Here is a 26,351-nt window from a genome sequence, read left to right on the forward strand (position 1 = left end):
TCCCCACAAATGTGTCGCACACTGTCTATGCTTTGAGGATATGCCCAATGACAACATGTCCTGTAACAAAATACAAATAGCCAACGCCAGCTCTCTGGGTCCCATGTGGCCAACACCTCTTGGCCCGCTTGGACCTGGCCCAGCTTGATGCCACACACACACTGTTCCACAGTTCCAACATTGCCAACGGCAACTCGGGTAGCTTACTCCCATCCCAGACTGAAAAACAAAATTGCATGCGGTTCCACGCAGTTTGCCTCCCATTTTGGACACACTCGACTCGATGTATGTGTGTGTGCGTGTGTATGATTGGGGCTTTTTCGGCCAACTCGTATTGTTATAACGAAAATTCGTTTATTGCCGTATTGTTGTCATGTAATTCTAATTTGTCTCTGCTTTTGCCTACATAGGAGAAATACTCGACACAACTTCGAGTGCGAGTATTTTAAGAATTTTTGGTAAAAGTTAAGATCATTTGAATTCAATTTGAAAATTGCAATTGCTGAGGTGTATTCTCTGTGGCACAATTAAAATCTGAATTGAACTTTTTGCTTGGCAACCATTCGAATCAACTGATGGTAAAGTTTATCTTAAAATCATATTACAAGCAATAATTATGAAGATATCGCAAGTGCTATAAATACTTTTAATCACAATCTTTATCAAGCCTAAATATTTTATTTCGATTGTGGAAAAGTAGAACAAAGCATACTACGTATTTCCTATTCGAAAAATATATACTACACACTACGATTTTAAAGTGCTTACAGATATCGGTATCAGAGATCTACCAACTATAGGGTATTACGTATTCGAGACGTATACTCGATAATTTGGGTAGAGTGCTGAGCATTCTTGCTTTTGAATGTGTGAAACACTAGAAATGGCAAATTGATTAGACTCACCTGTTTGACCGAGAAGTACAGCTGGTCGTCGTATCTACAGTCGGGACAATTGATTGTCTTTGCCTGCCTGCCTGTTGAAGTTCGTTGGCTTCCAGCAACGTTTATTGATAAAATTGCAGATGACAAGCTGGCAACGCACGCAGACAGGGAACTGGGCCAGAGGTGACAGCTTACCTCAGAATTTGACCAAACAAGGCTTCGCATACACGCAAAGATTCAGAAAAGAGAGAGAGAGAGAGAGAGAGAGAGATTCAAACATGTGTTGAGTTTATCATTGGGTGCAGAGAAATGCATTTAAAATTCCATTTAAATACCAAAATAGCAATAACGTTCTCGCAAATTTTATTTTTCCCTTTCATTTTTTTTTTGGGTTTTATTAAAAGGGAAGCATATATGTATGTATGTATATTGACCTCAATAATGTCCATTGGCTGTTGCTTTGATAGTAAATTAAACTACAGACTATTTTAACATTTTCCTCACATTTATTGCAGATTTATTAAATTTGCAATAATATGCAAAAGTTTGACATTTGGAGATTGGATTTGTTTGAACGGCAGAGCGAGTGAACTTTGAACTCGACTATTTATGCTCTACACTAAGAGTTGCATTATATGTTATATGTATAACATATATTGACTCAGATGCTTTAAACTGCAAATATATATTAAGTATACGTAGAAGTGCTGGAAAATTAACGTATGTAGGTTTAATATTGTTACTAATCTTCAATTATAATTCTTATAAATTTGGTTTAGCAATTTATTAGCTTTGATCTGGACTATTTATTTTAAAATGTTCATTTGAGTTATTTAGACTGTGAATATTACAAGGAAGTGTTTTAAATTTATCTTATGAAGCTTTAATATATTTTTAATAATCTTCAATTCAAATTTTATAAATTATTTTTGATAATTTACAACTTTGATCTCATTCATACGAGTTCGTTAATATATATTAAGTATACGTATATGATAAAATCACAGTTTAAATAAAACGCTGTACGTTTCTTTTATTCTGAATTATTATCAGCGCTTTTTATGAATATTTGTAAATTTAAAATTTAAGTTAGTATAATTTAATTTAATATACACTTTTATTATTATTACTACACTTTTATCGACCACTTCAAGTTGGCATTCAAAATAAATAAGTTAAAATATCGAAAGCGTCAGCAAGTGGGTGTATTATTGCCACAGCAATAAAAAGTTAACAAATCTGGCTACATCTTATATACAATATTTATTGCCCCTTACCCTTGAATAGATATTTTTTTTGTTGGTCAGATTCCAGCACGTTTGCAAATAGAATATTACTATTTACCGTAGTGCAATAAAATGTTGTAAAATGCTTTATATATCGCCCATTGCACATATCAATCAATTTTTTATTAGTCGACCTCAGCTCGTTTGTAATCTGAACTCCAATTCTATTTGCAATGCCATGCAAATATTTGTGGCAATTTCATTTCAAGTTCTTCACTCTGTGTGTCGTTTGATGACGTTGCAGGAGAAGAAGAGTGAGGAAGCGAGGGTGGGAGGGAGAGTTAAGGAGGCTGAAATAAGGTAACAGTTGGTAGCAAAATTATATGTGTAGCAGCCTGTTGCAAAAACTAATGTCAATATGCAGCGCTTAAAGGCAGGACCAGCTGCTAAATTAGACCAAGTGCTAAGAGAGGGCGTGAAAAAAATAAAGAAAATGTTTGAGACTTCAAGGATTCGTTGCACGTTCGCATCTTTAACGCCATATGTTGACTTTTGCTACATTTTCGTGCTGTAAGCACACACACACATACACTCGCACACACAAACACACACATGCATACTCACATATGTATATCCTTTATCTTATACGCGCTATTTTATGCCTGCTGGCAACAACAACTACACTCGCACTCCCCTTTTTTTCTTTCTCTCTCTCTCTCTGTCTCTTTTTAACAGTTTTGCTGTTGTTGCTGCTGCTGCTGCTGTTGCCTTTTTTCGTCGTTGCCAATAGATTGTATGCCACACTTTGGCATTTTATAACATAAACTTTCATTTATTTTCGCTCGTCTTTTGCCACATCTTTGCCGTTGTGTAGTGCCTGTAATGCGCTCATGTTTGCTGGCATTGTAATGGCGAGTCACATATGCCATAGCCACAACTACACACACATACACATACACATAGTGAGAGAGAGTGAGAGAAACTCACACTCATATACATGCATAAACGAGTACACAAGATGCCGTCTGCTGTCTTGACATCTGTCTAACCATTCCACTTGAAAATCGCCCCAAAATTGTAGATTTGCATGCACATCAGCATTGGGCATACATTTATCTCGCTCACTGTGTCTCGGCAGCGGTCGCAAAAGTAGGCCGCCAGTTGTTGCTTAATGCGGCAAGCAGATCCCCCCAAAAAAGTGTATACTATGTATATATGGAGTGGAGGCTAAAAAACATGCTGAAGTAACTTTCTGCTTTCTGCTGCAAGTTTCAGTTTAGTTGGCTGGCAAAATGGTCATTTTAAATTTGCAGGAATTATGTTAAAGCGGAATTTTGTTGATAATTTAATTGCAGGTATTTGTAATGCATTAGTAGTAACTAGTAAAATATTCTCATTCAATAAACAAACAACATTATATATTTTCATAGATTAAGTATTTTTAAAGATTCGATGTTTGGTCGCATCTTTTAAAGACAGGAAATCGGATCTTTCTTATTTCTATCTCTACATCTCTCTTTGATTGGGTTACATTAATCTTCTCTCTCTTTAGTAAATATGGCGCAACTGACTTATTGTATCTCTTTATGATTATCACTAATGAATATCTCCATTCGAAAAACCAAAAACATTATATATTCAAATAGATAACTTATTTTTGAATATTTTCATAGATAAAGTACATTATGTTATAAGATTTGAAGTCTGGTCACACTTTTTAAAAAGATGAAATGATACTTTATTATTTTCTGTTTATCTATTTCTCTCTCTGTGATCTGGTCACACTTTATTCCTCTTTCTCTTTTGCTTAATCAAGCACAGGAGTTGATTACGATTTGAGGCGTGCTCTTTAAATACCAAATATATTTCATTAATAGTTATTAACATTTCATTTGGGTCTTTCAACTCTTACCTAAGCTATAATGAGTAAAATGTATTTCTGTTAAATTTTTGTATTGATAGCCAAAACTTGCAATCATCTCATTTCCAATATAGAACATTTCCTAATCAAGAACTGACAATATCAATCCATTTAATTCCATTTCCCCTCTACTACTCACATAACGTGAGGATTTTTGCATAAATGTGGATATAATCGCACTCATCTGTCTATTTCATAATATATACACACTACAGACATACACACACACACACACACACTCACATTCATATGCATACTCAGATGCTGGAAAAGATGCTTACCTCTTGCATATTTGGTTTAACAACAAATCCATTCAGAATATGTCAGTGGAACGTCGCTTGCTAAGCACAAACTGTCGGTCGTCCGTTGCCTTAGGCTGTCAGGGCTGCCAAGTCGATCACATCAGAGCCTAAGCAGAGAACTCTAAGAAAGCCATTCAAGCGTTTTTCCATCTCTTTTTCTCATATTTTTTTCCTTCTTTTGCAGCCACCGCAAAAGCAACAGCCGAGCAGTGGAAAAGCCAAGGCAAACCCATCAAGCCGCCAAGTCGCCAAACCCATCGACCATTTGACTTAAATATTTTATGCAAATTTTCAATGTAATAAAAATTTCTTCATGTTCACACACATACAAACACACTTACACACACACATATGCGAGCAGAGAGGCGAATAAAAATTGATGCCAATGCCGTTTGTCTTTCAATACATTTCACTTTGCCCCGCTCGCTATTGTCTTTCCCTTTCTCTCTTTGCCTGTCTCCCTCTCGCACTCTCTTTGTCTGTCTGTCTTTCTCTCTTTGTCTCTCTCTCTCTGTCTTTATCTGTGTGTCCCTTTTTGGCATTTGCTTTCAACATGTTTGTGTGCAAGTGCGCTGCCAATGATTTTCAATATGTCGCAACTCTCGGCCCAACTTTGCGCTATCTGTCGAGCAGGGTTATCTTCCAAAACACACCCCTTCCTCTCCTCTTCTCTTCCCATTCCTTCTCTTACTGGGTTTCCCTTTGCCCACCTCTTGTGCCACAGCAGCTTGGAACAAATGCCGAGTTAATGCTTTGCCTGACGTCGCCAGCGACATCACCAATACCAACGACAATGAATGCCGCATGGACATGACCTCAATTGCATTGGGCACACACACACACACACACACACTCGCACACACATGCAAATTGGTTTGATCGACACCAATACCTAAGGGTGGTAATATGTGTGTTAACTTTCCCAACCCCTTCCCCACCCAATTCACACCCCGCCACACACACAAGGCCAAAGAGACAGAGATGGAGAGAGACGGAGAGAGAGAGAGAGTAAAACATTGCCCCATCACTGTCATCTTTTAGGCTGACAAGTGCGAGTGCGGCATTACGAGATGTCGTCGCCAGTGCAGCTGTGACAGCCTCAGTCTCAGCCCCCTGCCCTGCCCCTTTCTCTCCCTTTGCTCCTTCTTTTTTGTGTCGCGTTGCAATTTTTTTTTTAGCTTCTTCCGTTTTCCTGCTGCCGCTGCTGACGCCATTTTGTTTAACATATTGTCAGTTGACTTTAGCACTGCTTTTATCATTTTCACTGCATATGGAAAATTGGAGCGTCAACACTTTAGCAGGTACTGTATTTGGTAGTGAAGGTTACTTTTGGCCTCCACTGTAATAATGGCTTAGATCCAACGTTTGTCTGGGTTCATTGTCTGCTGTTTATGATGCACTTAAATTTAATATTTAATTTTAATGTATTTTGGCCAACGGCAAATGCAGTAGCAAAAAGAATGTATCCACATGTCCATGGCATAAAACAAAAGTCAAGTTGGTAAATAAAGCAATCATAGGCGAATATTCCGATACACTGCTAAGCTGAAAAAACATGTGATTTTGAATTATCTATAATTATTTGAAGAAGATAATTCTGTGGTACAAAGTTCAGCCTTCAAACTGTTCTTTTTTGTTAATTTTGAATTCATTTATGAAAGTAAACTTACTCTTAGTCTCAATTTTACAAGTTTGATTGTCTTGCCAATTGGTTATTACATTTTAAAACACTTGATGTATGCGCTTTAAGGGCGTGTAGTTTATTTATTTATTATTATTTGTTGAATTTAACTCCGGGCCAGCAATATCAACCAAAGATTTCATCCCTAAAATTGGTGGTAATTTTTATATTTTGATTTAAAACAATTCGCTTTTTCAGTTGCATCCATCAATTATTATAATTTTTTAAATTTTAAAGTCTCTGCTTATCGTCTGTTACATTTTGCTACTCTTAAGCAACTCACCTTTGTTGCATATTTAATGTTGCACAGTGTAGACGTTGGCCATTCGCTTGCCCCAATTTCGCTGACACACATTCTTTGATGTGGCACCTGTGAGCGTGTGTGTGTGTGTGCGAGTTGTTTATTGCCCCCGTCTGTAGCAAGGAGCATTGTTTAGCATTTTTTATGTTTTACATAATTCCAATCAACAGTTTGTATCAATAAATAACATTAAGAGACCAACAACCCCGCTAATGAGAGTCCAAAAAGCTACCTGCTGACGAAAAATCCCCCAAAAGAATGAAGCCACCAACAATAAAGAAAAATCCTACACACACACACACACACACTCGCATCTACTATAACATTGAGTGTCTCGTAAAAATTTCAATTATCCTAAATGATTAACTTTGTTTATTACACTGCGAGGCTGTGTGGTGGCTTGCAGACGCAACAAGGACGCGCCGCATCCTGGCAACATCATTTATCAGTTTATGACTTGATTCTATTATTTATTGGCACTCGAATAGAGGGCGGAAAGCAGCGGCAGAGAGGCATGCGGCTGCCTCAATGCGTCGCAATTTCAATTATAATTATGTGCAAATCGTAAAAAAAAAACGAAGCAAAAGAGAGAAAGAGACGCCACCTTCTTGTGCCTTAGATAAAAATCACTTAGTGTACTTGGCGCCCACACACACACACACACACACACATACACAGAGATACATGCAAAGTTTATAGCTAACAAAAATCGTTAATAAATTAAGCGGAAATATATTTTCCCAGCCATTGCCGGGAGGTTGCTTCTTCTTGTTGTTCTTGTTCTTGTTCTCGTTGTTGTTGTTGGTGTCTCGCTCCATTTGGTCCTTTTAGCAAATACTCGTATAATAATGCTCTTGGCTGGGTAATGGTTTTTTAATTTTAGTGTCGTTGAAATTATGGTCGAAACAATAATTTAATAAGTTAATGTCTTCTTCTACTTTGCTCCCATAGCATCTTCTTTGTGCTGCTTTTCTTTTCAGTTTTGCCAAAGGCAAAAATTGCGCGTTGGTAGCGTAAACAATTTTCATTTGCTGTTCAAAACAACAACAATTCTCGCACAATATTATTTATGTGTTCACTGTTGCTGTTGCTGTTGCTGTTGCTTCTGGTATTTTTGCGGCCAGCAGCAGCAGCAGCAGGTGCAAACTTTGCGGGGCAGGTTGTAATAACCGTTTACATGGCATTTTTTGCGCTGGCGTTTAAATGGTTTTCCCCAGCGGGAAATTGCAGGCAAACGCTCCCGGTTTGCAGCCATAGCCATTGGCTATTAGCTTCAAACTGAGAAACAGATAAGTAACTGATAAACATTATATTTGTGAGCAAATATAAAAGCATTCCACATGTTTCTGTCGCTTATTAAAATTTCTGTGGAATTGTAAAATCCTGTTGCCTTGCAGGTGGGGTCGTTGCCCCATCCTTCTTTCCGCATTCAACGTGATCCAATCACAATCAAATTTGTTCTAGTTACTTTCCCTAAATCTGGCATATGACCCAGACTTGGCATATAACCCTAAAAGGAAAGGCCTGTTGACACACACACACACACACACACACGCGCTCAGAGATTGAGAGACAGACAGAAAATACATTGCGCAAATGTAACGGCAACAGAACTTTATGACTTGATTTTTTATGATATGTAATTTGATGTTTTATGCTTTTTGGGCCAACATTTTGAAGGCACACTGTAGCCTTTGCCTTACTGTAGCTAGACGGTTAGCTAGCAATTTTTGCATAAATATTTTAGCATTATACTTTATGATTTTTTACGATTTTGTTTTTATTTACTTTAGCCGGACCGACAAAAAACAAAGAGAAATAACTCGAAATTAAGGTTGATATGCTGTGAGATACTTTATGTGGTGAGCTCTACTAGAAATTGCATCATAAAATTTACTTTTCTTCACCTTTCTGTCTATTAAACTCTTTTGGACTTCAGCATGCGTGCAGGGTATACAAAACACACACAGAGCACAAACTTCGTTTCGGGCTGCATAAAATTTTTGAAGCAAGACAAATAAAATAACATGGGAAGGCAACGGAGAGAATGACGACAAACCTGACATGCCATGTGTCCAATGTCCTCTCTTCCTGTTTCTCTCTAGGTAGCCTGACATTGTGGGTTGTTGCTTGGTAACCAGTACAACAGCAACAGCAACAACAACAGCAGCAGCAGCAGCGGCAACAGCAAAAAGAAATGCTGAACGAAAACGAAAAATGTCCCCAAAAAATGAGGAACCCCAGGAACAAAAACACATACGCAAAACATAACCAATTTGTGTCATCATAATTGTAATTCGTCGTCTGCTGCTGCTGTTGTTGCTACTGTTTTCTCTCTCTCTCTCTCTTGGAGTGTGTGGAGTGTGTGGCAGCTGTCTCACTCGTATCGGGCACTGTCAACTCTTTGTCAATCCCCCAACCCTCTGACCATTCGCTTGGGCACAAAAAACAACCGCACTACAAAATTCAGCATATTCTGCCATAACATATGCAAATTTTCCTTCGGCTGCCTTCATTTTTGAAACATTTCATTCAGAACAAATATATGTATGCTTTTCATTTTCCAGCACAACCTAGAAAGAGAAAGCTACCGGAGGGAAAGCGAGAGAGAGAGGGGAAGAAGAAACGGAGGCTAAAGGTAGCCATTACTTTTGTCAAATTAATTTGGCAAATTAAACTTGAGAGAGCATCAATAAGCCGCCTGGAATGCCAGTCATGCCAAAGCTGAAGCTGAAGCCGAAACAAGGATCTAGCGATAAAGTTGCGACTGTGAAAAGGTAAAAAAGGTAGCCGAGAAAAAACCCTTTTGGCGCAATCAGTCATGAAATCCATTATGATGATTGTTAAAAGTATTTTCTTGTGGCATTGCGCAAATAATCGTGGCCCAACAAACAAGTATTTATAAAGTAATAAAAACATCGCCGAAATGCTTTCTGCTCCAATGATAAAGGTTGTAAACGGTCCACCACAAACACAAAACCAAAGTCAAAAAAGAGAAAAAAAAATTAAACTTTGACCAAAAGAAAATTAATAACAAAAAGGACAACTATGCGAGCACAATACAAAACAAAAGCGAAATCAAACAAAAAGTAAAAGAGCCATTGCTCAATAATGATGGCAAAGTCAGGCTACTCTGAGTCCTATATATAGTACATATATGTGTGTGTGTGCTTCCTCAATGAAAGAAAGCAAAAAGCGAGCGAGAGAAAGAGAGAAGAAGCGGAACTCATAGCCAAGCAATCAGCGCATAAGCACGCCCTGTAATCAAGCCTAGACCCCATTCCTTTATTCGTTGCCCGAAAAACCGAGGCGCAGCGTGGCGAAATGAAAAGTTTTATAATTAAAATTGAAGAAAATACAGCAACAAGAGCAAAAAATACGTCCCGAATGGAATGGAGAATGTTTTCTCGCTCTTCGTGTGTGTTTGAATGTGTGTGTGTGTGGAAGACAATCAGTGAAATGTTCTTGCAATGAAATTCAACAAATTTGTTGGCAAAAAACTTTTCATTTCTGGCAAATATTTCAGTTGCTTATTGGAGCAATTGTGGCTAAATCATTTCCGGGAACTCTGACCAATTGCTCTCTGTCTCTCTTTCTCTCTCTTTCTCTTTCTGTCTGCATGATTGAAGCTTTTCAACGTCATTTAGTAATGGAAACACTGGGAGCACCCTTTATACATATATCTAGAATACTAACTATATAGTTTGTACAACATATGTCGGACATAATGATGATAGCCCCTATTTGGCAACCCACTTGTAATTGCCCGAGTTATCAAGGCGAAGCATAATTGCCTGACCAATTTTCCAAGACACACACACACACACTCGCACACATAATGGAATCAAAACTTGTGAGTAAAACCCAAGGAAATTTGGTACGTCCATCAATCATATGTTGAACATATATGTACATATATGTATATAAGTTGCAGAGGGCATTGATAAATTCCATTGCATATTAGTTGACAATTAGCAGTAATTTGAGTGATAAATACGCAAAATCAATTATTAGGCCATGCTGCGTTTGTTTTATTGACATGTGGCATATTAACAGTTATGGCATTCCATTAAATATGCATTTGTTTCAATTACCTACAGCATAGTTCCTTTCTCTCTCACTCTTTTTGTCTGCTCTTGTCTCGCTCTCTATGTGTGATTGTTGAAGAACAATTGTTTAAAGTTATGCTCATGCTAATTACTACATCTAGAGACGAGCTACTTGTTAGGCAGTTGAAGATGCATGTATCACTTGGGGCATTTAAGTTTTGCAAGTTTTAATGCAAAAACCACACTCACACAGATACACATTCGCACTGACACACATGCATATCTGAGATGCAAATTAACTTATGGCAACAATGCGCATCTCAGGCATCGCCCACATCATCGTCATCGTCATCGTCATCGGCATCGCCAACATCATTATCAGGTTTAGCATCTTCAGCATCGTCTTCATCATCTTCGGTGTCGTCGCCTTCATTGTTGTCGTTGCCTGTCGTTGAGAATGCTGGATAATAGCTAGGTATACCAGTCTGCCAGTATGCTATATACGCCATGAATGTATGCTAGGTATGTATGCATCTACCTACATACATACATATATACTAGTGGCATAGTTATTATACAAATGCCTTGACGATGCAGCCAAGTAGTTGAATAGCAAACAATAAGCAAGACATTCTATTCGTGAATCACCGAAACGACAAATGCTCTATAAATAAATTTTTTTAATTAAATCAAAAATATTACGAGAAGGTTTTAATTTAATTTTTGTATTTATATTTTATTTTTCAATTAAAAGGTAAAAAGTAAAATAACAATTCAAAGAAGCTTAATAAAACCAGTACAAATTTTATTTATTATCATTAAATAATTTTTCTGTTAAAGACGGAAATTTAAAACACAAAACATAGCAAAGTACTTATGAAATACGTATTTCTTAATTTTCGGTTCAGCTCTATAGTTTTATATTTTTATTCAATAAATCATTTCCCTATTAAAAGCGCATCTAAAAGTACAATTACTAATATAAACTAGATTTGATAAATAGTTTTTCTTAAGATATTAGCAACTAAGACCCGATTGCACTAGGCGTAATTTGCTATTCAAAACTGTTTCTTAAATAACTTCTCAATCGAATTCTCAGAAATCTTAAATATAATACTTTCTGTAATAATAAATTCATTTTTATTCAAATTTATTCATTCAATTTAAAATTGATCTGTCAATTTAAATCATAATAAAAATGTAGTATAGAATATAGAATATTCAGCCTAACCGTATTCATATTTGACACAAACTCAATGCTATAATTGCTATGCCCGCATGAAAAGTTGATAACGTAGGTAAAATTTTCGTTGCATGCTTACGGGCGTCTCTGGAAATTGTGGCAATTTCGCTAGACTTTTGTGCAGCGAAAGTGCGCGCCTGCAACTTACTTTTGCTTGTTTTCATTCTTAATTATTAATTAAGAAATAAGCATGACAACCGGCAGCAGTGGCGACAATGTTATTGTTGTTGTTCTCATTGTCGTTGTTGCAGCTGAGAGTGTGGCATTACTTTAGGCGGGCAATTCACGTGGTTTAATTAGCCAGCTGGCTGTTGCCTGAGCTTAAAGCCGTAGCCGTTGCTGTAGATGTAGCCGTAGCAGCAAAGCACTTTTGCAGCTTAATGGAAATGGCCATGGCCAGCTAATTGCCGGTCTCCTTCGCTCACAGACCGAATACCATTTGCGTTTCCATTAACCAAGCCCAAAAGCTTCTACTACTCATTGGATTCACACATAGCTGTAGATAGAGTGGGCAAGACAATGGCAGCAAATCGCGCCATTTTCGATTCAATAAAATGCAAAAATATTGCATGGCAAATGAAGAAAACGCTGTTGAAGAACCTCATAAAAATGTAAAAATTTTTGCACCCCACGCAGCACTTAAACAGGCAAAACCACAATGCGCATCGCACTCCATCTCCCGCAGTTGAAGTCTATTGGAATTGGAGTTAGTGTGTGTATGGGTGAGCCACCAATCCATAGCCAATATGGCTATGCGTTTGCGTGTGCGTGTGCGCTCAAACCAACGCACTTCCGGTTTAATTAAACGGAAACTGATTTAATTGCATATTTGATGAGCTGCGAGGCAGCGGCCAAATGGATGGCTGGCTGGCTGGCTAGGCGCAACACTGAGGTCCTTTGCCAACCTCCTTGTTGTTGTCGTTGTTGCTTATGTTGTTGTTGTCGCCTGGCGCACTTAGTTATGCAATAGTATCAAGAAACAGCCGCAACGCTGAGGACTCAGAACTCAGGACTCGGGACTCAGGACTATATGACTTGACGCTTTGAGAGCTTAGCATAAATTGTGATGAATACTAAAAAGGCATTTTATTTATGCCTCACTTAATTACACGCACACACACACACTCATACACATCCACGTCGAGTTGGGAGTGTCGATATTTGTCGCCTTACAACTGTGAAAAAGTAGCAATGTCCTTAGCGTCCTTGTCACCTAAGCGAAATAAATAAATAAAATGTCAACGCCACTAAAGTCAAGCCCAACGAGCAACTTGTAATCGCCCCAGAGACATGAATTCTGACTTGGTTTATGCGTTGTGTCTTGTTTCAATCTGGTTGCTAACGTTAAATAACAACATTATCTACTCATTAACATTAACTGCATTTTGTGGAATAAAAAACATAGCAATTTCTCATTCTAGTTTCTTGATTAATGGTAAATTTCATTAGGAGCATATTTTATTGTTTTAACACTTGACGGACTACTTACGTGAATTGACTTTTCACGATATAACTTGGCGCATAAACCTTGCGTATAAATGAGTGTATTTGTGTGCAGCAACCCAAAGCTACGGGCCGATAGTTAATTTTTATTATTTCCTCTTCGCGCGCTACAGCCAATGAAATTGACATTGTCCAGTCTTTTTCACTCTCTTCTTGCCGTCTTCGGTGCTGTTGCTGCTTTTGCTGCTGGCTTTTAATTTAATGTGCGCATTTTTATGAACATGTTAATTTGATATTCAATAAAGTTGGTTTGATTTTCGGCTTTTAATGGATTCTCGCATTTAATGACATGCTGCCTCCTGCCTGCTCCACCTTCCAGCTACCACTACAGCCTCAGCTACTCTCTGTAGGAGCCATACAGCTTCAGCTCAATTGTCCTTCTTGCTTCTCTGTTTTAATGCCCTCACTCTCTCCATCTCCCACAAAGTCAACGCTTCGCTGAAGATTATGTAGTCCACGTCCGAAGAGAGAGGGCGAGAGGGTGTGAATTGCTGCACAGCTTGTTGGGTTTCTGATTTGTGTACTTCCCCATAAGCTCATTGTGAAGCTCTCTGGCTTTCGCAAAACTGAGATTGTCAAATATGAAAATCTATGCATAAAAGTAAGCTATAAAATGTTGGTATAGCACTCAGCTAATACTGATGCAGCTGTGATTTTTAGCTATTTCAATGATTAACGTAAAAAATGTTGTAAAAAAAGCAAAGAGCTGCGAAAATGTGGCATATAAAGATAGAGTAGAAAAAGTTTAGAAGCTTTATTTAAATAAGTAATATAATAATATATATAAATATAATATTTAAATGAATAATAACGCAAACATATTTTAAAGATGAACTATAATTTGATAACAAATTTCTACAAATAAAGTTACTAAAAATTTATATTACAGAGTATATCTGGTGCTAGATTTATCTTAAGTATTGTCACGTAGCTGATTGGCAGCTGAGACAGATTTTAGTGTTTGGCACATTAACCCGTTGGCACATTAAACTCACCTGATTTTAATTTAACGGCCTAGCCGAGTGCAACTCGTTTTCGCAGTCGCTATTCTTACCTTCACACTTTCAGTCTTTTACGATTTTTCAGCACATTATTGAGTAATTATGCGGCATCAGAAGGTAAGTCATCCACCCATCAGACATCAAGTCAGTCAATGCAAACTTATTATTACGGTTGTCTAGTTACCTCAGCTCGAAAGAGAGCAGTTTTCTCTTCCCATTCTCTGTTCGTTTTATGAACACTCAAAATGCAAACACATAACATTAACAGACTCATTAACTGCGAACAAAGCAAATATAATTTGTAGCCCAATAAATTTGCTATATTTACTCGCATAGCCATAGCCCGCTGTTGTAACATGGTCTTAGCAAATAAGCAGGGACCAAGAAAGCGGAAGCCACAAAAAATACTGCAGAAATTCAAGCTAGACAGCATACAGAAGAAGTGCGGAAGTATGGGGAAGAGACAAAAATAGAATCAAGTATCCGAGATGAGCAAAAAAAAAAAAAGAAAACGGCAAGAAATGTAGGGAATCCTTTTATTACTTTGGCGCGGCAACAGATTTCGCAGGCACAAAAATGAATTTAGCATAAATGAAACATTTTTACGAGCTGCCATTACGGGCAAAGCAACAACATGACAACAATAAAAAAAAGAATATACCAAAAACAAAACAAATACAAACAGAAAGTGAAAGAAGCAACAGACAGACAGATAGACAAAACAAAACAAAAACCAAATATTTGGTCAGACCAGACGCAAATGATGAACAGTCGAAATTTACGTATGCGCAATGCGTGCTACATATACATACATATATATACATATATCTTATATATATATGATAGATATGTGTGTGATAGACTTCTATGTTCGTTTGTGTATATGTCGTCAGCTATATATATGGCTGTCACAAGCTATAGACACACAGTTCAGCAGATAGCTCTGTGTAATAAAAAACATCATCGAAGCCATTTGTCAAAAGCAGCAACAGCATCAGCAGCAGCAGCTTCCCCCAAAAAGATGCTCAGAATAAGGCGGAGAGGGGGCAACAGTTCGTATTTCGTATTCATTGCCAAAAATCACAATAACTGCGCTGCGCTGCTCTGCTCTGTGCGTTGCCTTGCGATGATATTCGATGCTTGGCTCATTGTTACAGTGCCCGCGAAGTAGGCAGCATAAAGTGCCAGCGTACCAATTTCCCTTTTGCGCAGCTTAACGAATATTTCGCGTATGCTGTGCCAGGCTTCGCAATACGCTAACTTGTGTCCAAACACGCGCGTCTACAAAATGCGTTTGGCCACACTCATGGCACACGCCGCATCCTCCCTCCCACCCGGATACGGATACGGATTTCAGTGCTGTGTCCTATGTCTGTGTTCGTGTCCGGAGCCACGTCCGGGGCATTTTAAAGCGTGCCTGGGACTTCGTCGACGTCGTCTACTGTGAGAAACGCATAAATAATCTTGTTGCCTCACGGCTGTTGAAATGGCGTGAAATAATAAAAGCGACGTGAAAGCAATAGCGACCAGGCAATCGCAATCGCAACTGGCAACGAGCAACGAGCAATGGGCAATGGGCAATGGGCAACACAGCCCAAAGGCTGTTGAGTTTTGCTGTCTGATATTGCCCCAGTAGTTGTTGATATTGTTGTTGCTGCTGCTGCTGTTGTTCGCGTTGTAGTTGTTTGGTATGCTGCAGGCCATGGCCCAGTCGAGTCAGCTTGAGTTAAGTTCAGTTCCGTCTTTTTGCGTGCCTGATGTCTTTGCAGTGTGTGCAGCAGCAGCAGTAAGTGACTGCGAATATTGCGTATACGCAGTGAAGTGCGAGACAAAACGGAAGGAAATCAAATAAAGGCAGGTTTTGTTTTGTGACTTCCACTTGCCTGTAAAACTTGTACAAAGGGATTTATTCTATTAATTGTATTACTTAAGAGTAGAGCGCAAACTATATTACTTAAGCTCCTTAAATAAAATTTATTATGAACTGAAATTAACTATATTTTATACATTTTGTATATTTAAAAATATATTCTAATGTACTCGAAAATGAGTTCAACTTACACTTTTCTTTGAAGTTTCACAATAATGATAAACTTGCACTCACTTTTTATCTGATAGATACAAGTATCGCTGATTCTGTTTTAAAATTCATCTCAGGCTTTATATCCCAGACTAAATTATCCAAGTACCTGAAGCTGGCTTCAGTTTACCTTTTGTCTGGGGCCACAACATGTAAACGCTGTCAGCGGACTCTGAAATTATTTATTTCTTGTTTGATTTATGCGTTGCTGTTGGGTATAATATGAGTATTCTACAAATAAACAGAGCTAAGTATATGTGCTACTAAGGGCATTCATGCAATTTATGAAAGCCATTGGGGCTGTGTGAGGTTTGAGCGCATGATAGGGGAAGGGTGGGGGAGGGTGGCTGAAAGGACACCTCGAACCACAAAATGCGCCCCAATGAACCAGGAGCCCAATGCCACGCCCTCGACTTGGTTGCTGCTCCGTTGGGATTAGAGACAAATTAAAATTGTAATATTTTATTTATGTGAGTTGTGTTGTAGCCTTAGTTAATGTTGTTGTTGGTGTTGTTGTCGTTACTCCAGCAACAAGAACCACAATAACTGCTGAGGCAGGACATTTGTCCTGGCACATTGTCATTTGGGTGCTACTGCTGCTGCTCGGTCAGACTCTCGGTCCGTTTGTTGGTATTAGGGGTTAATTTGTGTGTTTATTGCAGTTGGCCAAGTTTTGCGTTTGAGTTTTGTATTCGGACGACGCGTCGTGGGAGGCCAGCAGATACTTAAATGTATTTACACGCGATACAGCAACAACAACAACAACAACAGCAAGAGCAATAAGGTCAACAACAATAACAAACAATAAGCAACAAACACGGCAAGCAGCAAACAGCAAACAGCAAACGGCAAATGCCGAACGGCAACGAAAAATTGTAGACTATTTAAGAAATTTATGTGCGGATGTTTCGCCGTCGGGATATTTCCGGTTTATGATGATTATGTTTTGTGCGCCACCACACCGCCATCCCCATCCACTTGCCCCTTAAGGCCTCAAACCCCTAAGCTCCCCCTCGGTTCTGTCTCTGCCTCCGTTGTGCTACGTTTTATTTTCGTTTATTTTTAACAAGCGGATTACTTCTTTGCCACGTTGTTGTTGGTCTTGTTGCTGTTGTTGTTACTGAATATTTTTTTTTTTATAACTCTGTCTCTATGCAATAGCTTTGAGCCGGTGCTTGGGTCGCGTTTTCATTTCTTTTGTTGCTGCCAGCATAATGCATAATAATCATAACAATAATTTCTTTTATTTTTATTCCCCTTTCTTTATGTCGAGCGAAAGTTTTTTTATGCTCTCAACGCATAATTCTTGCGTGCATTTTAATTATTATTTAAAAAGCATTTTTATGCATTTGAATAGAATGTTTCCATTGATTTTTTTCTATGCGTTTTGTATTTTTTTCAGACTTTAAAATACGAAAACTCCTCGTAATTAAATTTCATCCCCAACCATCAAGTCTAAAATGAAATTCTGCTGTGCATGAGTTTCAAATGGAAAATACGATTGTCATAAGATAAGTTCAAGTTGAGTTAAGAGTGTACATACTGCAGTTGTTCGTAAATGAATTATTTGTTTTAATTGGCAATTAAAATTGTCTGATTTATTTTCTCGGTTTTTAAAAGTTATGACTATCATATTTCATTCTCCACACTATTCCGTTTTCAACTACAAAGCGATTTAAGAAACTGCTTGCACCTCAATGAATGAGACATTTACACAACTTTGTAATGATATCCAAATTTAATTTTGCAAAATTATTTGTAAATATACTGCTAATTAAATTCGTTTTGTATTTTAAATAATATTTCAAATTCAAATGCAAAAAAGTCGACGAATTAGTAATATCTTATTTGATGGTAATGCCCTACCAGAAATCATGATTGCTAGGGATCCATCGCATACTGAATTATAAGAATAAAAATGTGTTTGTTATGAATATGATAGACAATTTTCTATTTTATATTCATTTACGAATATTGCAACAAAATAAGTACAATAGATTTGCTTAAAAAAATCTTTTCATCATTCTAGAATTCGAATTCATTCGATGTGAGTAGTTAAAATTTATAAACCATAAATAAAAATTGATTTTTATCACGAATTGTTTGGAAAATATCTTTTAATGTGTAGTGTCTATTTTAAATGAATTTTTACTAATTTTAATTTTAATACTTCACGCTATACTGTCATCAAATATTTTGACCTTTCTTAGAGTGGTTCATGTACCACTAGCGCAACCACAGCTAGTGTGGCTAACAAAGCCAAACAAACGACCGCCTAACTTCCTTAAAAACAAAAATCTGCAAATTTGTCAGGGAGCAAGGGAAAAAACGAGATCAGAAAAGACAACAGAAGTGGAAATTAATTTGCCTGGCTACATGCAAGGCAGCGACAGAAATGCGAATCAGAGAACTCAAACGACGACCACACACACAGAAAGAATGGGGGTATTATTTTTATTTCTTTATACAAATGCGACATCGTCTGGCTTTTATTATGGGCATTCAGCTCAGTGGCATTATATTATGTGCCCCATGTTGTTGTCGTTGTCGGTGATGTTGTTGTTGTTATTGCTGTTGCTGTTCCCGGTTGGTCAACGGCCGGCCACAAAAAGTAATCTCTGAGCATAAACGCATATCCTGACTGCAATTATGCCGAATGCTGAGCATAATGCGACCACAATTTTCATTACCACACAGCGAACACAGCCCTTTGGACATGTCTACCAAAACCAACAAGAACACCAAAAAATGGGGCTACACTTTTATATGTGAATTTTTGTGTGTTCATGCGTCGTGTGTGTGTGTGTGTGTGTGTAAATACTACATCTATTGCTAGTGTAAAAGCTCAAAACGCGGACACGACAAAGTCGCTTATTAAGCCAAAAACAATAACTGGGCTTTAACCCGACGCCTAGCTGCATGCACGCCTCATAAAAGTCTAATTAATTAAAATCGTGCTCGAGCCGCTCAGCAGCACTGACAACGCGACAAACGCGCCGACGGCAACGGCACCGGCGACGTCAGAAGCAACAGCAAGCACCAGCAGCAGCCAACGCGTCGTATGCGTAATGCGCACTGGGACTTAGGCGGTAGACGCTAATTAAAAGCCTGCCGCACAAGTTTGCCAGCAAACAAGTCACAGAAAATAGGTGATGAAGAAGGCGAAGTAAACATACACTATATATATCTATATCTATATCTATATCTATATCTATATCTATATCTATATCTATATCTATATCTATATCTATATCTATATCTATATCTATACCTATATCTATATCTATATCTATATCTATATCTATATCTATATCTATATCTATATCTATATCTATATCTATATCTATATCTATATCTATATCTATATCTATATCTATATCTATATCTATATCTATATCTATATCTATATCTATATCTATATCTATATCTATATCTATATCTATATCTATATCTATATCTATATCTATATCTATATCTATATCTATATCTATATCTATATCTATATCTATATCTATATCTATATCTATATCTATATCTATATCTATATCTATATCTATATCTATATCTATATCTATATCTATATCTATATCTATATCTATATCTATATCTATATCTATATCTATATCTATATCTATATCTATATCTATATCTATATCTATATCTATATCTATATCTATATCTATATCTATATCTATATCTATATCTATATCTATATCTATATCTATATCTATATCTATATCTATATCTATATCTATATCTATATCTATATCTATATCTATATCTATATCTATATCTATATCTATATCTATATCTATATCTATATCTATATCTATATCTATATCTATATCTATATCTATATCTATATCTATATCTATATCTATATCTATATCTATATCTATATCTATATCTATATCTATATCTATATCTATATCTATATCTATATCTATATCTATATCTATATCTATATCTATATCTATATCTATATCTAAATATCTCTTTTAATAAGAAAGTGACCCCTAGTAAAATCAGGTATAAGAATCATCAGCTAACATAGAATAGTTTCATCGCAGTTGTGAACATGCTTTTCATGCGAGTTACAAAGTTAATCAGGCCTCAAATGTTATCCCCAGTGCAAAGCTGGAGCAACAGAGGCGCCCCGATGGAATTTGATTAAAAGTACTTTTAATAAAGTTCTTTTGCTACCATTGATGATATTTATTGCATGCGTTTTTCATGGCCCGCTAGAATGTTAATTAGTTTTTATGATGTCAGTGTGTGAGTATGTGTTTCCTTTGTGTGTGCGCACAATCCAGAGAAGGCCTGCGGGATTATGGCTTATTAAAAGGCTTATGAAAGTCAAAAGAAAGTTTACTTAATTTCAGTTAGTTAAGCGCCAATGAAAGCCATCCACTTGAGCATTGACCAAAAAGTTTGTTGGTCTGCCAAATGGCCAATAAAACTGGCTCGGCTCGAAACACAATCCAAAAGGGACGCGCGACTTCGTAAATTCACAAGAATTTTTGGATTAGACACTCGGCCAGTTTATGGCCAGCACATAAATTCAAATGTTGCATCATAAAATCAAATAAAAATCTGCAATAAACATCAAATTGACAACACGTTGCGACCATTTGCTGGCTCTGCGTCCGGTTGATCTAAGAATACAATCGTTTTGAATTTATGTGAACAAATAATTAAACATTGTTTGATTTTTTGTGCCAGTCTTGGTTGTAAATTATGTGAAACTTTAAGAATTTTAATATAACTTTGTTTGCCAATAATAAATTTATATCATTACTTATTTTATTTGTAATTTTTTTTATCATTGAGCATGGGTATTATTGTATTTGATTGAAGGAGAAGACTATGAACGGAAACAATAATAGAAATGAGGATAGAGAAGAAGCTGTAAAATGCCATAATGTCCGGGAATTCTATACCTTTAATAGGTCATTGTCTGTGTACTTCGCGGACACGTTTCACGCTGGGTATTTTACCCAGCATTTGTAAAAGCAATTGTGCGCACTTTTTGTTGCCAACTTGAGCTGCGCATTTTAATGTGGCCCCCCTTTTTTTAATTTTTCCTTTCCTGTTTTTATTTTGCTATGGCAAAATCCGTGGAATGAAAAAAAATGGTTAGCAAAGAGTTCAAAGCATGCTGGGCACGTGCTGATTGATGTAAAATACGTAATGACTGCGGTTATACTTATGGGAAGGGGCTATGCTTTGGGTATGGACAGATAATGGCCGGCCGATGATGGAAAGTTTCCTAATTAGAATATACGTGGCTGTTTGCAAGTGTACTTAGAAGGTTGTCCAACCTTTTTTTTTTTAATTTAGCAATGGCTTCAATGGACCAATTAGAAGCAATCATAGAATTTCTATTTATGTCAATAAAAAGGCCACAATACTAAAAAGGGTTTTCTTTAAATACTACTTGTAGAGCTTTAATCCATTTCACATGTTTTAACTCTTTGGTTATAGTTGAACTGCAGTTTAATATACTTTTCAATGGTTTTTACATAATACCATTTAACATTTATTTTCGAAACGCAAGCTGGTTAACAAATTGGTTTATAAGTTAATGTAAATTACGTAAAATAAACTTTACTTATCCATTAATAATTATTTTATTACTAAGCGAGCAGCATTTAAATAGCATAATTTACATAGATAAAATTACATACACCATTCTCAAATTATTTATAATATAAAATCATTAATATTTTAATATGTTTTCCATTGTTAGTTTTTTTTTGTTTTAAAAAAGAAAATAATTTTTGACTTCACTGTTTAATCACTACAAACCTATGTTTTATTTTTTGTTTGATAACTATCAATTCATTGAACCCTTATCAGTAAAGAGTAAATATTGACTCTCTAATTTTTTCTCTTTGTCTCTTCGTGGCTTTTTAATCATGCTCTTTCGATTCGGTTTACTTATTCATTTTACAACATGCTTGATAAGCAAACTTGCAGTTGCGTTAGGGAATGTGATACAGTCGCATTTGAAAGGGCTTTTTCAATAGCTTAAATAATTTGACACTGAAGCAGCTAAGTAAAATTATGGACAATCCAATGCGACCAAAAAGCATAGAAATAATATCCAAACTGTAGTATTGCATAAAGGATATATCCTGATCGGAGAGACGCATATGTGGGGCTCCCTTATGTCGTATCACATACTCCGTCCACCAAACTGCAGTTTCCAGAGGAGTCATCGGCTGATCTCGAAGTCGCGTGGCCATCTGTTTGGCCTTCTGGGCATATGTGGGATTCTCAATCACCTCTTTGATTGCCTGTAGTGTACTCTCCACAGTCATTGTGCCTATGTCCAAAACCTGGGCAACGCCAGCTTGTCTCATGCGTTCGGCATTGCCAAATTGATCGTAATACATCGGCACACAGATCATTGGTACACCACTAAACGCCGCCTCAATAATGCTTAGAATTCCTCCATGTGTAATGAACAGCTTTAAATTCGGATGCGAAAGCAGCTTGCGCTGAGGTAACATCTGCTTCATATAAATTTTATCCGATTTATGGATAGGGTTTTCTAGCTCTGATTTCCAAATGATGTGCCACGGTAATTGTTCGAAAGCTTCTTCTAATATTTTCAGCATGTGCGGGGGAAGCCATTTGTTAACGATTTCCAGGCCCATGGAAAAGTAAATGACACCATCGACTGCCTCATCCATGAAACGTTGGAGCTCCGGCTCGAGATCTTCAATGAATCCGTTCATATGCATACCGGCAATTTCGATTACATTGGGTACATTGGATCTTGCGCGTCCTAAGCTAAAATGATGATTGATCAACATCAGTGAGAAATTGTGCCGGATTTCATAGAGACTCTCCGCAGGTCGATTAAAGAAGTGCTTGTACAGGTGAACTTGCTTGGGCAGAAAAACCATGCTATCTATAAGCCACTCCTCTGTGATATATACCCAATTTGTGAATCTATCGAACATGCTAATGCCATTTGAATATCCCTCGGGCTGCATTGGCTCGTACACACTGGGAGCTTTGTTGCCGGCCAAATAGTCGATGTTCCAGGCTGTGCCATAGGCCGAAAGTCCCACCAAAGGCGCTTTAAAATGTTGCGCGAAACCGTAAAGAGCATCGGTATGAGAGGCCTGTACAATGATCATATCAAAATGTTCATTAGGATCACGTAGCAATCCCTGAACTTTGGGATCGCTTAGAATATAATACGAAGAATTACGGAAAAACGTCGATATGATTGATGACTTTCCCCACTTCGATAAGGGATAAGTCCCTTCAAAGTCAAAGTCAAGCAAATCTAAAATAAAATATTCAATTCGAGTTATCTACAACAAAAATATATTAGCCATTTGCTTACCATTTAAAAGCTGATCCATTAGTTTAATTCGAATGTGCCGCACACCCTCAATATCTTCCAAGTGATTATATGAGGAGACTATGGTAAGCTGATGACCATTCTGAACAAGGGCCTTCATGTACGGTGCCACCAGCAGAAAAGGTGCTGGGAAACTATATGAGAACACTGCCAATATATGAGCGGCATGAGTCAATGACAAGCACAGTCCAAGGACTGCCAAAGCACTGGCTATGTGCCCTACCATGTTGCACAACGTCCGTACATTTCACAGCTCATTCGTGTACTGAGGTTAATTATTGAAATTTTTGATACCACTCCCATAGCTTGACTGCTAATGTTGAAGAGCGTAGTTCGCTAATCTTATCATTCTGCAATGCCATTGCCAGTTGGTGAGCGATTTCAGTGCCAACACTTGATATAGTCAGTTGGATTCCACATGTGCTTCGCTTTGGTTCTGCTTCGCTAAGAGCGATTTAAGTTTAGAATGCGCCTGCAACGCCCGCCGCTTGAGGTGGTTGGCCTTGCAGCGCTCTTGTTACCCGTGGGTCAAATATGGGCTGCCAGAATACTACTTGTATTTCCCTACGAAATGCAGTCACAGTGTAATCTCTTGACGCAATATTTGCAAGCATTGCTGGATCGTGGTCATGACTTGACTTTAATACACGCGTTTGCAAATTGTCCAATCACAAAACAGTTACACTCCATACGAGTAAAAGATCAATATGAAACGGCGCAGGGTAAGTTCCAATCTTCAGACGACGACAATACGATAAGAAATAATCAAGCTACAGTGTTTACGAGTAAAAAAAAATATTTTTTTTTTCTGGCTTTGTTTATTTCATAATTAGAATTGCATTACGATGACTACTGGACCTTAACCAAATGGGGTGAAGTGAACTCTATACGCAACTTTTTAGTGAAAGTGTGTCTGAATGTGCTAGTCAATGCAGAGGTTCAGAATCTAATGCGCGCCAATATTAGCTATGATTTATTTGTGATAGAACCATCCAATACAGACGCACTCTTCGGCTTGGCAGCACATTTCAATGCCACCTTGATGGGCCTTGCAACGTGTGGTGGTGACTGGAACTTGGATTCTTTGGTGGGACATTCGGCTGCATCGACATTTGAACCCATGTTACCTATTGGTTTTAAACGTAGCCTCACTCTTTTGGACCGCTTCTACAATTGGATGCTTATATCTGAGGAATGGCTGATGCACAAGCTCATTTTTCTTCCAGGACTGCGTGCAGTGCATGATCACTTCTTTGGTCATCTAACAGAGAGTTTTGAGGATATACGTCAGAACTTTTCGCTGATATTGTTGAACCAGCACTTCAGCCTATTCGATGCCCGTCCAAATGTGCCTAGCCTCATTGAGGTTGGTGGCATGCATGTGCCCAAGAAGCGGCCTGAGTTGCCTCCTGATCTTGCTAAGTTTGTTGAAGACTCCCCACATGGCGTTATCTTGATGTCCCTTGGCACGGAATTACGCAGCTGTGATTTATCAATGGAAACCTTGTCTATAATATTGAATACTTTTGAGACATTGCCGCAACGGATAATTTGGAAATTCGAAGGCAACAAAAGACCAAATACAAGTGCGAATATCTACATGGATGAGTGGCTGCCTCAGCAAGCATTATTGGCACATCCCAATGTACGACTATTTATCAGTCATGGAGGAATGCTGGGAACTTTAGAAGCAGCATACTATGGCAAACCAGTCTTGGGCATGCCATTATTTTTTGATCAGATCCGTAATGTGGAGCGAATGAAGGAAGCAGGTGTAGCCATAATGATGGACACTCTTGAAATGACAAGGAATGATTTTGAATCAGCTATTAAACAATTGCTTGATCATCCTAAGTATTGGCATAATGCTCAGACATTATCACAAAGGTTTCGGGACCAGCCAATGCATCCACTGGACACGGCTGTGTATTGGACTGAATATATTGTGCGCCATAGAGGTGCTCCATATATGAGAGTGTCTCCTTCCAATATGAAGATTATGGATTACTATTCCGTAGACAGTTTGTTCCTGATATTTGCACGTCTAAGTTTCATTATTGGCATCATGATATATGTGATTCTCAAATTGTTGCAGTGCCGTGAAAAATTTGTTCTTCTCTATATTTCAATTTGCAGACTATTAACTGGAAACGTATAATTAGGAAGTTGATGAATTTACCATTTTAGTTACTCTTCAATTCTCTTATCTAATCTTGTGTATGATAATTACCAATTAATTTTAGTAGAATATCCATAATTGTACATACAAATACGCAAAACGAGTACTACAACTCGCTTTATTTGCTAATCTTATCGGACTCTTTGTTTTCAATTCTTTTCTGGCAACCGACTTAATTGAGATTGTAAATGAAAAGTTATCGAATGTTTCAGTCTACTACTCTCTTATATATAAATTACTCTATTAGTTGCTAAGGATTATTTTCATTACCTAATAAAATATTATTTTTAACGTATTAAATGATAACATAAAATCTGTTATTTAGTTTTATAAGTTAACAAATTTACATCTTTGCATATATTATTATTAAATTTTTTTAATATTTCATGTTACATTACATACTTATAATTTGTTATATCCGGATGTTTCAGTAATCGAACCACCTTTCTGCAATGTGAAATGCGTAAGTCATAAGTCATATGAAAACTTCAGATCTTAGTGTTTGATCAGTTAGATGTTAGATCAGAGTTAGAATAAGAAAATTAATTAATAATCAAGTAATTCTCCAAAAATATTTACATATTCCAAACAAAAAAATAT

The 26,351-nt window shown here is 37.3% G+C and overlaps 2 protein-coding genes across 2 annotated transcripts; one reads left to right on the plus strand and one right to left on the minus strand.

Annotated features, from left to right (window-relative positions):
* Window positions 1-21,815: 21,815 nt before the first annotated feature.
* Window positions 21,816-23,839, minus strand: LOC132786466 (UDP-glucosyltransferase 2). The gene is made up of 2 exons (XM_060793005.1): window positions 23,555-23,839; window positions 21,816-23,494 (listed from the first exon to the last, which is right to left on the minus strand). The coding sequence occupies exons 1-2, from the start codon at window positions 23,796-23,798 to the stop codon at window positions 22,176-22,178; spliced, it is 1,563 nt and encodes a 520-aa protein (XP_060648988.1). The 5' UTR covers window positions 23,799-23,839; the 3' UTR covers window positions 21,816-22,175.
* A 195-nt stretch (window positions 23,840-24,034) lies between these two features.
* LOC132786465 (UDP-glycosyltransferase UGT5-like) lies at window positions 24,035-25,960 on the plus strand. The gene is made up of 2 exons (XM_060793004.1): window positions 24,035-24,294; window positions 24,406-25,960. Exons 1-2 carry the CDS (start codon window positions 24,039-24,041, stop codon window positions 25,728-25,730), a joined length of 1,581 nt encoding a protein of 526 aa, XP_060648987.1. The 5' UTR covers window positions 24,035-24,038; the 3' UTR covers window positions 25,731-25,960.
* Window positions 25,961-26,351: the final 391 nt, after the last annotated feature.

Source organism: Drosophila nasuta, chromosome 2R (genome assembly GCF_023558535.2).
Source record: "Drosophila nasuta strain 15112-1781.00 chromosome 2R, ASM2355853v1, whole genome shotgun sequence".
In the NCBI taxonomy this organism is placed as follows: Eukaryota; Metazoa; Arthropoda; class Insecta; order Diptera; family Drosophilidae; genus Drosophila; species Drosophila nasuta.

Excerpts from the sequence above, each read along its gene's own strand:
- LOC132786466 (XM_060793005.1), bottom strand. The coding sequence starts at position 23,798 with ATGGTAGGGCACATAGCCAGTGCTTTGGCAGTCCTTGGACTGTGCTTG. Across the intron at positions 23,495-23,554 it reads AATGGATCAGCTTTTAAATG|ATTTGCTTGACTTTGACTTT; the intron begins GTAAGCAAATGG and ends ATTTTATTTTAG.
- LOC132786465 (XM_060793004.1), top strand. The coding sequence starts at position 24,039 with ATGCGCCTGCAACGCCCGCCGCTTGAGGTGGTTGGCCTTGCAGCGCTC. Across the intron at positions 24,295-24,405 it reads TCAATATGAAACGGCGCAGG|AATTGCATTACGATGACTAC; the intron begins GTAAGTTCCAAT and ends TTTCATAATTAG.